The 16,704-nt window shown below is 46.6% G+C and overlaps 1 protein-coding gene across 3 annotated transcripts in view; it reads left to right on the top strand.

Moving 5' to 3' along the window:
- LOC117730357 (plasma membrane calcium-transporting ATPase 1-like) overlaps positions 1–16,704 on the top strand; it is a 61,596-nt gene that overhangs the window by 7,725 nt on the left and 37,167 nt on the right. For all 3 annotated transcript variants that reach the window (XM_034532035.1, XM_034532033.1, XM_034532034.1), the window contains exon 2: positions 14,708–15,130. In XM_034532035.1, coding sequence (XP_034387926.1) covers positions 14,935–15,130 — 196 coding nt within the window. In that variant the 5' untranslated portion in view covers positions 14,708–14,934. The remainder of the gene's footprint in view (positions 1–14,707; positions 15,131–16,704) is intronic.

Here is a 16,704-nt window from a genome sequence, read left to right on the forward strand (position 1 = left end):
AGGATTTCACTTCCCTGTACCAAAACAGGTGCTGTGTGTGTGTGTCGTCTTTTTTTTTTTTTTTAAATGTTAAAGACACCACGAGGTGAACATGACTTCTTTAAACCTCTTCCTGTACAACATTACACCTCCTCTGTGTTCAGACGAGCGCTTCTCCAAAGCTGTTTATGTCCATAATCCAGCTGTCGGCTCATCTCAGTCTGCAGGTGATTAGAGGCCGATTGTGATAGAGCTGGGCAATCTACGATTTTTATATAGATTTTTTAATTTTTAATTTTTATTTCCAGCTTTGTAGCTTTAAAAAAAAAATCTGATGTATTTTTGTAACTTTTTAATGGCGTAGCATTTATTGGTCAAACTTCTTAACGGTTAATTCTTTCCATCCTGAGGATCTGTCTGCTTCAGCCGAGCAGGTGGATTTATTGATTCAAGAGGGTCTTTTCTATGGGTGGCACCACAAACCTCGCAGCTCTCCCATCAACACGATGCATACCATAATCCCAGCAGCGCCTCCTGTTGGTAACTCAAGCCGTTCGCCGCTTGGTTGTCCACACGTCGTCGTAGAGAAACGCACAATTAGATGGATGATGGTGACCATTCGGCATCGTAGTGAACCCAAGTTCCTCCTCGGAGACCGGCTGAAAGGTGGTGTTTAGCGTCGCTTCACTACTTAAGATGAGGAGGGAGCCTAAAGGAATGGCCAGTCACGCCGAAGAGATGCAGTTTAGTTTATGACCTGGATAAATAACTTCAAACTGCATCATGTTGTTTTGTATCTGTATGGTTTTTATTGTATTGATATGTATTTAAAGGGAAACGCACCCTTTCTCAGGGAGCCCCCCCCACCCACCCTCCCCAAGTGCATTTGAAAGATTTCAAATCACAAATGGCGTATTCCTCTGCTTGTGGTTTTGGTTTCCTGTGTTTTTAAACCGTCAGCGCGGCTGGTCAAGAGAAGAGATGAGTCGGGGTCTGGGTAGCTGAACAGTTTTATGGGGATTCCCTGCTGACAGTCGGTCCCGGGTCCCGGGTCCCGTTCAGACTGCAGATGCTGCAGAGAGTCCCTGCTTTTGTCTTTCTCTTGCCATCCTAACGGTGTGATGTCGAGCTCTGATACACACACATTTACCTAGATCCTGCTCAGACGTCGGTCCTGGTCCTGGTTTCTGGTCTGTGTGTGTGTGTGTGTGTGTGAGAGACAGACAGACAGAGAGAGAGAGAGAGAGGAGTGGGCTCGGCTCGGTGCCGTGTTTGTGTTGCAGAGCTGGGTGCGGTTCTCCCTTGTGGCCGCGGTGACTGCACACGATCAGCACGCAGCTCCGACCCAACACACACTCTGCTCTCACACACTCTGCTCTCACACACTCTGCTCTCACACACTCTGCTGTCACACACTCTGCTCTCACACACTCTGCTCTCACACACTCTGCTGTCACACACTCTGCTCTCACACACTCTGCTGTCACACACTCTGCTCTCACACACTCTGCTGTCACACACTCTGCTCTCACACACTCTGCTCTCACACACTCTGCTCTCACACACTCTGCTGTCACGGCGCTCCAATCTGGGATAAGATGACATTGGTTAAAACATTTTCCCTCAAAGAGCACCTGCTTGCTCCTCTGCTGTTTAGGGGGAAAAGGAAACCAGCCCGAGTTCACGCTCTGCTGTTCCACTTGAGTTTCCTGAACTCTAAATGACGTTCTAACTCTGGTGGCATCAGATCTGGAGGTTTTGCTCCGTCTGACCTGTGGTTGTTGTTCTCAGTTCAGCTCGGTTACAGTCGGCAGTCCTTCAGCTGCGTGAAAAACAACGACAATGGAGAGGCAGAGGGTGGAGGAGAGGCACGTGAGAGCGGCGTGTGGTTGTTACACACATACACACACACACACACACACACACACACACACACAATGTCATGACCGTAAAGAGCTGTTGGCTTCTGCTTTCGATGGTATGAGAATGTAGAATAATGCCTTTTTGTCTGAACAGAAAGATTTTTCCAAATTGGTCCTCAAGTGAGACGTGTGTGTGTGTGTGTGTGTGTGTGTGTGTGTGTGTGTGTGTGTGTGTGTGTGTGTGTGTGTGTGTGTGTGTGTGTGTGTGTGTGTGTGTGTGTGTGTGTGTGTGTGTGTGTGTGTGTGTGTGTGTGTGTGTGTGTGTGTGTGTGTGTGTGTGTGTGTGTGTGTGTGTGTGTGTGTGTGTGTGTGTGTGTGTGTGTGTGTGTGTGTGTGTGTGTGTGTGTGTGTGTGTGTGTGTGTGTGTGTGTGTTTTGACAGTGAGAGGGTTGTTCTTCTGTGGTTTCTGCAGAAGTGAAAGCTGAAGTTAAAGTTCGACAATCAAATATCAATGCTTCCTTTTGTCTAAACAGATTTTAAAATGATGATAAACAACAGACGCAGTGCTTTTTGCTGACTTGACAAAAAGCACTGATCTGCTGTGATAGTCTGAGCTGATGCTGCACTCGTTATCACACACACACACACACACACACTGGTTTGGTTTCCCCCAGATCAACTCGAAGCAGTTCCTCCGGCACTGTTTTCAACTTCAGTTTTTAAATAACAAGTAGCGTTGCATAAACGACATCAATCCACCAAACGAACACCAGACTTTTCTTTTTGTCAACTTTTTTTTGAGAGCGAGAGACGTTTCCTTCGTCGCCTCCTCACGTCACATTCCTCCTCGTGAATACGCCCTCGGTCGCTCTCTGATTGGACCGTGAGATGCAACCTCCTCCCATCCGGCCACATGAATGGCAGCTTGTGTGTGTTTCTTTTTTTTTTTTTTTCGACTGCGCTCTTGGAACAGTTATTTTTTTCATAAAAACCCAGGAATGTGTTTTTGGTGTGTCACATTGTCCGACTGGTTTCCAGCCCACCAGACGGCAGGCTGTGAGGCTGCCTCAGTCACAAGATGCTCCGCCACCAGTCATCTGAGGCTGAGTAATGTTGTGCTCTCTCTCTCTCTCTCTCTCTCTCTCGCCCCTTCACCACACAGCAGAGTGTGTGAGGACTCCAGGAAGTGTAATAGTCAGAAAACGACGCCTCTCGTCCTTTTCTACTGCAGGAACGTAACAGTTTTTTTTTTTTTTTAGAACCACGCGCTCCTTCGGATGTGGAAAGGGACAGGTACACGCCGGCGTTCTGTCAACAACAGGAAGTCATTGTTCAGCGCGGCCCGCTCATCAAGCAGCGGCTTTTGTGGTGGAAATGAAGGCACCTGATTGCTGCTTATTTACATAAAAGATGTCGTGACTCATCTCGTGTCATATCTCGACACGTGCTACATCTCCAGATTTCAGTGCGAGAATAAAAAAGAGCCCAGAAGTTGCCTGAGAGATGTCGTATTCACATCAGATCTGAGGTCAGATGTTGGCAGACATGGACGGGTCCAAAGAGCTCTCCAGTTGGCTCCGTGAGGAGTTACAGGAAGGACACGGTGTAGTTTTTATTGATGGATTCATTGATTATCAGTTGATCTGGCTCACTTTGTTTTAACAACCTGAGTCGACGCTCCAAGACGAGACCTGTAAAAAAACAGTACATCTATACACGGACGGCAATTATTCATCTTTTGTTATATACACTATTAATATTGCAAAAGGAGATTAAACCTGTTGGTAACAAAGGCTTTTGTCAGTCCGCCAGATGCCGACCAAGAGACAAAGATTCTCCAGCATGTTGTAGGCATCAGAGGAGTCGGGGTCAGGTGACACCCCCCCCGGCTGTAAAAGCCACGGGGCTTTAAGCAATAGACTGGATTTCCATTTAGTTTGTCATAATCTTTTTATTATTATGAGGTGTGACATGTTTTTGAAAGAGTGTCGGCTGACAGCTGGTTTTCAAGCAATAGATGTACTGCAAAACGCACGTGTTGCTCTGGGAGAAGATTGTTGTCTGACTTGAAATACTCACTTTCCTGGCAGACGACCCCGAGGGCAAACTTCTCCCCGATGCGCTTGGCCTGAAAACCGGCAGCTCCGGTGGCAACGACACCGCGGGGGTCAAACGGTGGTGATTCATACCCTTTTTTTCGTAAATCGTCAGTCGACTGTTGAGCTCGTGGGCCGGCAATCGACTGCTTTTCCTCCTTTGCTTTGTCTTCCTGTTCCACAACCTGCCCTCGCGCTCAGTCCCTCCCCCTTTTTTTTATGATGTGATATTTTATGACACTGCTTCCAGTGTGTACACAGAGAACCTGTCCTAAGAGTCTGCTCGCTGTAGGTAGGACGCGTAACCACAGAGACGGTAAGTCACGGTTCTGACGTGGGTCATGAATGGGGCCTTTTTTATTATTAAAAATCACAATTTGTGGTGCCATATTCAGATTATATTGATATGTTCAAAAGAACTCTGCTCGAATCTGTATTGCATTCCCTTTTTAAGCCGTTTGCTCACGGTATCTGGAAGAAATACTTGTCAGTGTTGATTGCAGGTTCTTTGGGTTCGGGGGGGGGGGGGGCTCTTAGGTCCTCCGACCCCAGCCACAGGTGCTCTTCACCTGGGCCGTATCAAAGCCGGGACGCCCCGCGGAGCTCGTTAGCCGCCGGAGCTAATTGGGAGGGTCTTCACTGCACAGATGCTGACGCACTTCAAAGGAGTTCCCCTTCAAAGAGCACTCGGGTCAGAGTGGGAATAGGAGGAGGAACGTGAATATATGTGCATAAATTAATTTCTAATTTCTGGATAGTTTGACTGCAGGGGGGTTCCCGAAGCACACAGCAGAGGGAAGGACTTGGAGAAAAGTGGCCTTTATGTTGATTTTTATTTTATTAGTTAAAATGATTTAATCAGAGCTTGCATCAAAAATATGCGGGATGCTTTGAACGTCACAAAAATGAGAAACTCTTGTGCAAATATATTCATATGCTTGTGGCTTTTATTGTGAAAGGTCGAGAACAGAAAGGAGTGGATCTGGTTCGTGCTGCCTTTTGTCAAAGGGCTGAAAGGAACAATGCAGTTCAGACCTGAACGCACCTGAGACCTGCTGACTCATCGGCAGCGACTGGTCGTCCTCGGCTCGGCCTTTTTAAATATTGTGTTCCCCACTGACGGCACGCAGATATGGAAACCGCCGAGTTGTGTTCGGGTCACATTTGTGATCTTGGTGGTTCACGACGTTTCGTTGTTGACAAACTGTAAAAGTGTCTGTACACAAAGAGGCCGCCGCAGGTCCCGTTTCCGTGGATCTGGTGTTGTGGATCAGGACTCTGCAGAGAGGAACAGACTGAGCTTCAGGCCGTAAACAGGATTATTAAATCCCCCCGGACGCTCTCCAGATGTTGCCGCTGTGCTCGGCGCCGTTCTGTGGACGGAGGACGTCTCGTCTCCTTTTTGCCCTTCTGAGTTTTCGGGGGTATCGGCACTCGGCAGAGTCGCTCCGACTTCATCGGAGTCCGACCAGCAGTCCGAAACCCAAAGATGTTCAGTTCACGCCTGGACCAGCTCGTTGAGACGCTACAACCGGCGACATTCTGCCATATTTTCTGAACGAAAAGAGACTCTAAATGACTTCAGGGGTCGGCCGTACCTCGTGAAGTGGCTGTAACCATATTTAGTTTCCTATGAATTCTTACTTTCAGTGGACTAAAGTAGTCGCTCACAAAGCTCCACTGATTTTCTTCTATAACCTCTTCACAATAAAAGTCCCCAGCTATTTTGCCACTTGAACGCTTTTATTTTGAAGCAGGACACGTTGGGCTTCCCTGCTCTCTCTCCCCGTGTGGGAGGAGGATGAAGCAGACCTCCGCCGGTGGTTTGAGCCCGTCACACCTCCACCGAGGTCCTCGTCATGTGGTCTGCGAGCCGTGCGTGTGAAGTCGTAACGGGACACAAGAAACCCCTTTGTCAGTTCAGCTTTACCTCTATGTGCTACTGAAACATTCAAGTAGACACACACACACACACTCAGTACAATAGACAGTGGGGCCTCAGGTTGTCTGAACGGTCCATTCATCGTGTGTGTGTGTGTGTGTGTGTGTGTGTGTGTGTGTGTGTGTGTGTGTGTGTGTGTGTGTGTGTGTGTGTGTGTGTGTGTGTGTGTGTGTGTGTGTGTGTGTGTGTGTGTGTGTGTGTGTGTGTGTGTGTGTGTGTGTGTCTTAGACGTCACTCGGCTGTCAGTTGTTTTCTTTCGATCCATCAGTCAGTCCACACCTCCGTCTGTCGGGTGAGCGGCTCCTGACCAACCAAATGTGGGGCAGAGCGAGACACATTACACATCTAACTTATAGTATAAATGTGTATTCTATCCCTCGTAACATCTCTCTGCTCTGCCCTCTAAGCTCCCATGCTAAGGTATCAATATTAATCATACATATGGCTATGAACAATATAATTATTAATAACTTACAGATGCATTGCAAGCATGAAACTATAATGCTGAAAGGTGTCGGTGGGCACATCTTCATAACTTGTAATTTTGGGGTGACTTCACAGCCGTTGGGTGGAAGCCATATTTATTCTTTTTTAGAGTTAGTAGTTTTGAATGCGTGACAAATCGTCTTAATATGTAGGAAGAGGAACACGGGATAAAATATGCTGGTCCCCGGATAAAATATGCTGGTCCCCGGATAAAATATGCTGGTCCCCAGATAAAATATGCGGTTATTTGGCAAATCTGCATCTTTTCCTGCAGCTCAACGCATGAATGTTCCTCCAGAACTCTGTTTGGAGTCCTCGATAGTTCAAGATGTGTTCATCATGCTGTGCTTATTGGTATGAAAGAAAACACGCACAGAAATACATGAAACAAACGGAAAGGTTAGAACCCTCTGACCCTCTGAATATATTATCAATATTCCTTTGATTGCACAAAAGAGGGAAAAACCATGATTTAAAGTTAAAGATGCATGGAATAAAAAAAAGAACACTTCAAATGTTGTTCTGAGATCAAACCCCGTGCATGTAAATGTATATCTTCAGCGTGTGTGTGTGTGTGTGTGTGTGTGTGTGTGTGTGTGTGTGTGTGTTTGCAGAACGTCGAGGGGACAATGGTTTTTATTTTTCATACGGCTTCGCCGAGACGCCCGCTGGCCCTTGAACAAACACCGGCGGCGGCTCGACCGGTTCTCACTGACGGTCGATTGACGCACAGCCATTCTTTCTTTTTTTAAATGTTTTATTCACGTAACGTGTTCAAGATCAATCCCATTTTAAATCCAATAGTAGTTCTCCTTCCTCTGACCTTCCCTCCGACCTTCCCGTGAGAGAGTCGAGAGAAGTTTGGTCACATGACGCCTAACCCGACGCCTTCGACATGTGATTGAATGACATCTTTAGAGGCGTGTCCAGCTCCCCTCTTTCAGTGACGCATGCTGAACTGAGACAAACGGATGTGTTTGTGGAAATGAAGCCGAGATCGACTGGGATTTAAATGGTGTGTGTGTGTGTGTGTGTGTGTGTGTGTGTGTGTGTGTGTGTGTGTGTGTGTGTGTGTGTGTGTGTGTGTGTGTGTGTGTGTGTGTGTGTGTGTGTGTGTGTGTGTGTGTGTGTGTGTGTGTGTGTGTGTGTGTGTGTGTGTGTGTGTGTGTGTGTGTGTGTGTGTGTGTGTGTGTGTGTGTGTGTGTGTGTGTGTGTGTGTGTGTGTGTGTGTGTGTGTGTGTGTGTGTGTGTGTGTGTGTGTGTGTGTGTGTGTGTGTGTGTGTGTGTGTGTGTGTGTGTGTGTGTGTGTGTGTGTGTGTGTGTGTGTGTGTGTGTGTGTGTGTGTGTGTGTGTGTGTGTGTGTGTGTGTGTGTGTGTGTGTGTGTGTGTGTGTGTGTGTGTGTGTGTGTGTGTGTGTGATGCTCCAGTGAGTCCAGACCATTGCCTCTCAGTCTCTCTGCAGTGTGGGGATTTCCTTTTTCCACCCTGGTCACATGACTGCAGATATGGGTGTGGTCTCCTGCATTCCTGGCTTCTCTTGTTACTCTGTCTGGCATGCTGCGACACTCTCTCGCTCTCTCTCTATCCCTCGCTCTCTCTCTCTCACTCACACGCACACTTCGTTGTCTAGACCAAACACACACACACACGCACACACACACACGCACACACACACGCACACACACACCGGCTCAGTGTCGGCTGCTTGACGTGCTCTGCATGCAGAAATGTCCGTCTGAAGTCTGTGACAAGATTATGTGTGTGTGTGTGATCTGTTGCTTGGTGCAACAAGAACAAAAGTTCCTCTCTGTGTGGCGGGTGCGGCCAGCAGTCAGTTTGCATAGTGAGTTTGTGCTTTGTGGAGGAGGGAGGTGCAGGCTGCTGCTTTAGTATGCAGAGCAGGTGTGTCTGCAGAGGCAAGAGAGGAGGAAGAGGAGGAGGAAGAAGAGGATAACGGCAGCTGAACAGAGGGGATGCTCTGATGCAAGATAACGAAGAGTCAAACCTCCATGAACTGACCCCGGTCGTGTCTCTATGCATGGTTATGAAGTGCTGCTGGTGAAGGGAAGCGTCTGTTCTTCAGCATTCAATCAGATCCTCTGACACGTGAAGTCGTGACCTTCTCCGATGTGGCAGGAGGCGTGTCCGGCCTTTTGTTTGCTCACGTCCGTGTTTTATAACTGCCAGGAGACAGGAGGCAACAGGCAACAGGCAACAGGCAACAGGCAACAGAGTGACATATACTGTATCAAGTTCAAAGCGATAACTATGACGCTGATTATGTCTTCTGGTTGTTAATGGAGAAGCAACAACATGGCGGGTGTGCTGCATTCTGCTTCTCAGTTTAGTTTAACTAAACGTGAAGCTGACGATCGCGTCCTCGCGGATTGTTTCTGAAAACTTAAAGTGTGAAGCGGCGTGCTCAGGTGTTCAGGTGTGTACGTGTTCAGGTGTGTACGTGTTCAGGTGTGTACGTGTTCAGGTGTGTACGTGTTCAGGTGTGTACGTGTTCAGGTGTGTACGTGTTTACGTGTTCAGGTGTGTACGTGTTCAGGTGTGTACGTGTTCAGGTGTGTACGTGTTCAGGTGTGTACGTGTTCAGGTGTGTACGTGTTCAGGTGTGTACGTGTTTACGTGTTCAGGTGTGTACGTGTTCAGGTGTGTACGTGTTCAGGTGTGTACGTGTTCAGGTGTGTACGTGTTCAGGTGTTTACGTGTTCAGGTGTGTACGTGTTTACGTGTTCAGGTGTTTACGTATTCAGGTGTGTACGTGTTCAGGTGTTTACGTGTTCTGGTGTTTAGATGTTTACGTGTTCAGGTGTGTACGTGTTCAGGTGTTTTACGTGTTTACATGTTTACGTGTTTAGGTGTGTACGTGTGTACGTGTTTACGTGTTCAGGTGTTTACGTGTTCAGGTGTGTACGTGTTTACGTGTTCAGGTGTTTACGTATTCAGGTGTGTACGTGTTCAGGTGTTTACGTGTTCTGGTGTTTAGGTGTTTACGTGTTCAGGTGTGTACGTGTTCAGGTGTTTACGTGTTTACGTGTTCAGGTGTGTACGTGTTCTGGTGTTTAGGTGTTTACGTGTTCAGGTGTTTACGTGTTTACGTGTTCAGGTGTGTACGTGTTCTGGTGTTTAGGTGTTTACGTGTTCAGGTGTGTACGTGTTCTGGTGTTTACGTGTTCTGGTGTTTACGTATTCTGGTGTTTAGGTGTTTACGTGTTCTGGTGTTTACGTGTTTACATGTTCAGGTGTGTATGTGTTTAGGTGTGTACGTGTTCAGGTGTGTACGTGTTTACGTGTTCAGGTGTGTACGTGTTCAGGTGTTTACGTGTTCAGGTGTGTACGTGTTCAGGTGTGTACGTGTTCAGGTGTTTACGTGTTCAGGTGTTTACGTGTTCAGGTGTTTACGTATTCAGGTGTGTACGTGTTCAGGTGTTTACGTGTTCAGGTGTTTACGTGTTCAGGTGTGTACGTGTGTACGTGTTCAGGTGTTTACGTGTTCAGGTGTGTACGTGTTCAGGTGTGTACGTGTTCAGGTGTGTACGTGTTCAGGTGTGTACGTGTTCAGGTGTTTACGTGTTCAGGTGTTTACGTGTTCAGGTGTTTACGTGTTCAGGTGTTTACGTGTTCAGGTGTTTACGTGTTCTGGTGTTTAGATGTTTACGTGTTCAGGTGTGTACGTGTTCAGGTGTGTACGTGTTCAGGTGTTTACGTGTTTACATGTTTACGTGTTCAGGTGTGTACGTGTGTACGTGTTTACGTGTTCAGGTGTTTACGTGTTCAGGTGTGTACGTGTTTACGTGTTCAGGTGTTTACGTATTCAGGTGTGTACGTGTTCAGGTGTTTACGTGTTCTGGTGTTTAGGTGTTTACGTGTTCAGGTGTGTACGTGTTCAGGTGTTTACGTGTTTACGTGTTCAGGTGTGTACGTGTTCAGGTGTTTACGTGTTTACATGTTTACGTGTTCAGGTGTGTACGTGTTCAGGTGTTTACGTGTTTACGTGTTCAGGTGTGTACGTGTTCAGGTGTTTACGTGTTTACATGTTTACGTGTTCAGGTGTGTACGTGTTCTGGTGTTTAGGTGTTTACGTGTTCAGGTGTGTACGTGTTCTGGTGTTTACGTGTTCTGGTGTTTACGTATTCTGGTGTTTAGGTGTTTACGTGTTCTGGTGTTTACGTGTTTACGTGTTTACATGTTCAGGTGTGTACGTGTTTAGGTGTTCTCCGTTTCCTCTGCTGCACATTAAGCGTCAGAGTACGGAAAGAAAACCCGACGGCAATAAACATCCAAGTCATAAACACGGCAATCTTTCCATCTCCAAATGATATGAACACAGCATGAAACAGGATGCCTGCTGGTCTGTGTGGCAAAACAACAACACACACACACACACACACACACACACACATACAAGTGCACACACACGGTTTTGAATAATTTCTGCAAAGATCCTGTGCGGAAAACCCCCCAGACAGACCCAGACAGACCAGGTCCAGTAACACAGACCGGCCCCTCTGCTGCCGCTCCCTCAAACATTATAAATCAGTTCCGCTTGGGCCATTTTTATTGGTCACTTTCTCCACACACACACACACACAGAGGCTTATTGTAACACACACACATAAACTGAGTGGTTGGCAACATGGTGGCGGCAGTATAATTTCATCTCGAGTCAATAACAAACCGATAAGATGGACAGAGAACAGACGCATTGTCCCTCACACACACACACACACACACACACACACACACACACACACACTCTGTGCTTGCCTTATGGCGGTATAGATGCTCTGTCTATATATAGAAACCGCTAAAGTCCTGACATCACTTCCTGTCTGTCTTCTGTAACTCTCGTGGTCTCTCGTGGTCTCCCACCCGGTGGCACCAAGTGGCTCTGCAGCCTTGTAGTCGTTCCACTCCTACATGAACTGCAAGAGGATGGACAGGAATACTGAAGTCGGACTTGGTTGAGCCACACGTCACGATCAGGACGTCATCTTTTACAAGATGACAAACGCAGCGTGACGTTTAGGGATTGAGGAACCTTCAAAAACGAGTTCTTCGGGACAACGTGACGAATCGGCTGTTCCTCCGTTCGTTTGTGCCTCTTTTTTTTTTTTTTTACACGCCGTTTCCCCGTAGAACAATCAGTATATCTGATGTTATGTGTCGAGCAAAGTGACATTGTGTGTGTGTGTGTGCCTATTAGTCTGTGTTAATCAAACACTTGCTTGTTGAAGCATAACACACACACACACACACACACACACACACACTGAGTCACATGAAGGTCAGGAGGTGTGTGTGTGTGTGTGTCAGCAGGTGTGTCTCCACACTGTAAAGATAGGAATGCTAATGAACCTTTAGACTTAAGTGGGTGTGGCGGTGCAGTAAAGGTGTATTGTTTGTAGCTCCACCCCTAAATGTGCCCGCCCTGTAATGTCTCTCTTTCATAATCCTCCTTCTACTCTTCCCACAGTTCAACGTGGTCGATCGCATCTCTACGCCTCGATCGACCTGTCAATCACAACGTAGCCCCGCCCTTAAGCATACCCTGCTTTATGGTCTAAATGGACCATCATTTACTAAACAAACATCACGCTGTATTGAAGAAGACTTGAAACTAGAGATTGAGACCATAAACTCATGTTTACAATGTTTACTGAGGGAATAAATCAAGAGTCATTTTTGTCATAGACTTCTATGCAATCGGAGGAGTCGCCCCCTGTTGGACATTAGCGAGAACGCAGGTTTTAAGACACTTCACTTTTTAAACCCTGCGGTTTATTTAACTACCAGCACGTCTCTATTCTCGGTACACTTCCTGCCTATTACACACACAAATATATACAGCGACGGACATTTTAGGCAATTATTGACACTATTTTAGCTTTTTTTTTTTTTGTCTTTCAGCTCTACCACAGAAAAAAGGTGATAGTCCTGTATTCAAAATCTTTATTAAAAGTACAAGAATTAAACTATTCTTTAAGTACCAAAAGTTTAAAGCACGTGGAAAACAATAATTTGTATATTTCTGGACGATGGTTACGGATGCATTATTCATGTGTTCATCACTTAAATGTTGCAGCTGGTAGGAGGTGGAGATTATTTTAACTACTGTTAAATCCCAGTTAATAATGCATTATAAATATGTGTAATATTAAGTACAATTATTTCCCCCCAAAATGTTGTGGAATAGAGACTTTAAAGTCATATTAATGTTGTGAAACGAAGAGTTTTCCATCCTAAACATTGAAAAGTCGTCTCACATTGAAGAGCAGCTGTTGTATTTCCTTCATGTGGCCGTGGAGCTTCATGCGTAATTATTATTATCATCCACGCGCTACCGTCATTACTCCCATTAGCCATAAGCTAACCAATTCTGTGAGCCTGAATCTTTCACGTGGAACTCTGCACCTATTTGCTCCGTGTGTTTTTAATGAAATACTTGTTCCCTCCCTCTTCTTCGTGCCCGTATAATTAAACAATCTCGCCGTCTATAATTAACACGTTCCATCACGATGACATCACCGACTATTTGGTTAACAATGTACAACAAACATTTAATTCAGTGACGTCTGTGGGACGTTTATTTCATTAAAAGTTCTCCGTCTCGTTGTTCTAATGACTCGACTTCTGGTCGATGAACGGGCGGATAATTAGTGAACGCAGAGAGAGGGCACGCGCACACACGCACACACGCACACACACACACACACACACACACACACACACACACACACACACACACACACAGTCAGAGGTTAACACACAGACAAACTGGACTCCATGTGGCAAAAAAATACATCTCGTGTATTGAGTTATGAGGAGGGAATGAGTCCTGACTCTGTTTCCTGATCTGGTTCTGGGGTTTTGGTTCCTGAGGGACCTGCGTGGGGTGGGGGGGTGGGGGAACCGTGCCACAGACCAAACCAACAGAACCCCGTAGAGCTCAGAGTGTTTCGGAGTCTCATTCAGAGCTGAATATTTGCGGCGAAAAGTGGATTTTATGCGTTTCGAGGACGATTTCGTGAACGATTATTTATCATTTGCCTGTTTGTCGGCTATCGGTGCTTTTTACTAAATACCACCACAATGAAGCTTTTAAGCTTTTTCAATAATAATCGGTTAATGTGGATATAAGTTGGTAAAGTCTGGTGAGTTCAGGCTGTGACGTCGCATCACTGTTATGCAGCGTTTAAAACCAAGAAAGGACAACACTGTGTTGGTGGTTGTCATGGCAGCGTTGTGGCGTTGTGGCTGGATTCGGTTGTACAAATGTCCCTAATAAAGTGGCCACTTTATGCATCGTTAAGACTTTTCATCTGAAGAACGCCCAGTTTGAGAACCACTCACCCAGTATCACCAGTATCAACTGCAGTGTTTCCTAACAGGATGTGTGTGTGTGTGTGTGTGTGTGTGTGTGTTTGTGTGTTTGTGTACACAACATGGGCGTGTTTGTGTGTCCATGACGGAACGCTAAACAGTGAAAAATGGAGGACAGCCTTTGAAGTGCATTTACATAATCTGTGGTGATGGGTTGGAATCACACACACACACACACACACACACACACACACACACACACACTGACCCTGTGGAATTCTCCCTTTATCGTCCTCTGCTTGATGTTGATTGGCTCTCAGAGCTGCAGTGTGTTTCCCCGCAGGACGAAGTAATCCAGCTGTGTGTGTGTGTGTGTGTGTGTGTGTACCGGCCTGATTTTCATGTAACTTGGTGGATTGGTCCATTAAATATATCACAATAATATTTCTATAATAATTGATATAAGGTGCCATTTTTACTTTTGAGTGACTTCTTATTTCCACGTTTCTCTTATTTGACATTTTTTATTATATCAGCGTGTCTCCTAATGCCAATGACGGTTTCTGGCTTTTCAAACTTGAACTCGGCGGATTGAAATCATTTTATTTCCGTCTGTCGTGAAGACCAAAGTAACTCTCTCTCTATCTCTCTCTCTCTCTCTCTCTCTCTCTCTCTCTCTCTCTCTCCCTCTCTCTCCCTCTCTCTCTCGCTCCGAGTCGTAACCTCGGAGCAGACGGTTCACAGAGGGCAGCAGATATTTACCAACCAATCCCGCGTCTCGGAGGAGCAGCGCAAACCGATAATCCGTTTACATCCTAACGACCTCGGTGGTTCAGCGGACTCCTTTAATAATCTGAGACGAGAAACTCTCCTCTAATTGGCCCAATTAGTCTGTCTGCCATTAATTAGTGAAAATCTTGAGCCGATTCCTCTGACGATGACGTTCGGCCCGTTTCCTGCCTGGATCTGGTTGATTATAATCTGTTTTTTTTGTTTTGTTTCCTCCGCAGGGACCAGAACATGTTGACTCCCCTGTTTCCGTGGTAACCCGAGAGGAGCATGCACGTCCGGGTCAGGAGCTAACCGCAGAACCACACTACCCACAAATCCTGTGAACTGACGGCCCAGTCTGACGCTCAGAACACAAAATACATTAAAAAGACACTCGGAGGAATTTAAAAACTACAGAAGAGAAAAACCAACACTAACGAACACTGCTGCTGCGAAGAGGACCGACATGGCCAACAACACGGCGGACCACCCTCCGGGGAACTCCGTTGCCGAGGGCAACCATGACGGGGACTTTGGGGTGACCGTGATGGACCTGAGGGAGCTGATGGAGCTGCGGAGCGCCGAGGCCGTCGGCAAGATACAGGACGTGCACGGAGACGTGCAGGGCATCTGCCGCCGCCTGAAAACATCGCCCATAGAAGGTGAGGCGCCTCCAACACGCCAAGAAACGGATTCTACTTTTTTACACTTCATAAACACTTAAAAGTCAAATGCTTTGGATGTTAAAACTCACACATTTAGGCCTTTTATCTCCCATCAAAGTTCTGTCGAAAATACTCAAGAGCTGTGTGTGTGTGTGTGTGTGTGTGTGTGTGTGTGTGTGTGTGTGTGTGTGTGTGTGTGTGTGTGTGTGTGTGTGTGTGTGTGTGTGTGTGTGTGTGTGTGTGTGTGTGTGTGTGTGTGTGTGTGTGTGTGTGTGTGTGTGTGTGTGTGTGTGTGTGTGTGTGTGCGGCCGCCGGTCCATTCCCGGATTGAAATTAGTTCCAGCCCGTCCCCCTAATGGCTCCATAGATCATTGCTCCGTTCCATTTAGTAATCAGAGGACAGCTGTAGTCGCGTCCTCCACGCACTTTAATGAAGAAACTGTAATTATATTTTCACAGCGTGGGGGGGGTGGGGTCTAAATGTATGGTTGAAGGCCCACACACACACACACACACAACTGTCTGTTTCAGTTACCATATAGTGACGCTGAAAGCATTGGACTTGTGAGGGACGGATAAAAAGGATCCTGTGACGTCATCGGGCTAGTTTATTTATTTTTTTACTCCATAGCCACACAAGACTTGTAAACTCACTTTCTAAATTTGCATTTATTAATATCGACGCAGCACTTTAATTGATTTATAGTTCAGTGTTTGATTTACTGACTGAATGGGTCGTAGATTATCTCACTCTGTCTGCTTTTAATGAAGAGATAAAGCAGTACGAGTGCGTCGCATCAATTGCGCTTTATGTACTTTTGTGTTGTGATATTGCATATGTTGTACTACAGGCTGATCAATACATCAGGAGGCCAATATTAGCTTTTTAGAGCTTTCAACCGTATCAAAAGTGTGTTTTACCACCACGAGTTGTGTTGTAAATCGGACGTGTAGGCGGCCACCGGGGGCAGCAAACACCATGCAACAGACGTACAATAACCGGCGCACCTGTTTCACTGTGCAGCCAGACAAACGGAGCGGATTCGGCGCCTCGTGTTGTTTTTAATGAAATAAACGGAAGTCAATAATTTGGCCTTTTGGCCTTTCTTTTAATTGGTCCGTATTCCACGCTGTGCACAGAGGACCAGAGGACCCGTCGCTCACCCCGCTGACGCGCTTGGAGGTATTTCTCAAAAGCCACCGTGGAGCCTCGTCCTCAAACGGCTCGCTGTCAGCAGGTCATTAAAAAAAATTAAAAAATCACCCTCGGTTCACGAGATGCGGTCGGCCGTGACCTCGATTTATTTTTTGTTGCTTTGACCGCAAGCCCACAATAAAAGAAGTTAAGCCGCCCCGTAGTTAACCGGCGTGGAATGGAGGGAGAAGCTTTCCCGTGAAGCTCCAGTGCGATGGAGGGAGAAGACAACCGAGGAGAGAGAGAGCCCATTACTCGAGGGATCGGCCGCTCCGCATTAAGTTTTACAAACGACGACACTGACGGTGCTCTGGGACCGAAGTGAGGCCTTCACCAAAACCACCGATTCGCCTCCTTGTTCTGCGTTCACACACCT

The sequence above is a fragment of the Cyclopterus lumpus genome, chromosome 5, assembly GCF_009769545.1.
Source record: "Cyclopterus lumpus isolate fCycLum1 chromosome 5, fCycLum1.pri, whole genome shotgun sequence".
In the NCBI taxonomy this organism is placed as follows: Eukaryota; Metazoa; Chordata; class Actinopteri; order Perciformes; family Cyclopteridae; genus Cyclopterus; species Cyclopterus lumpus.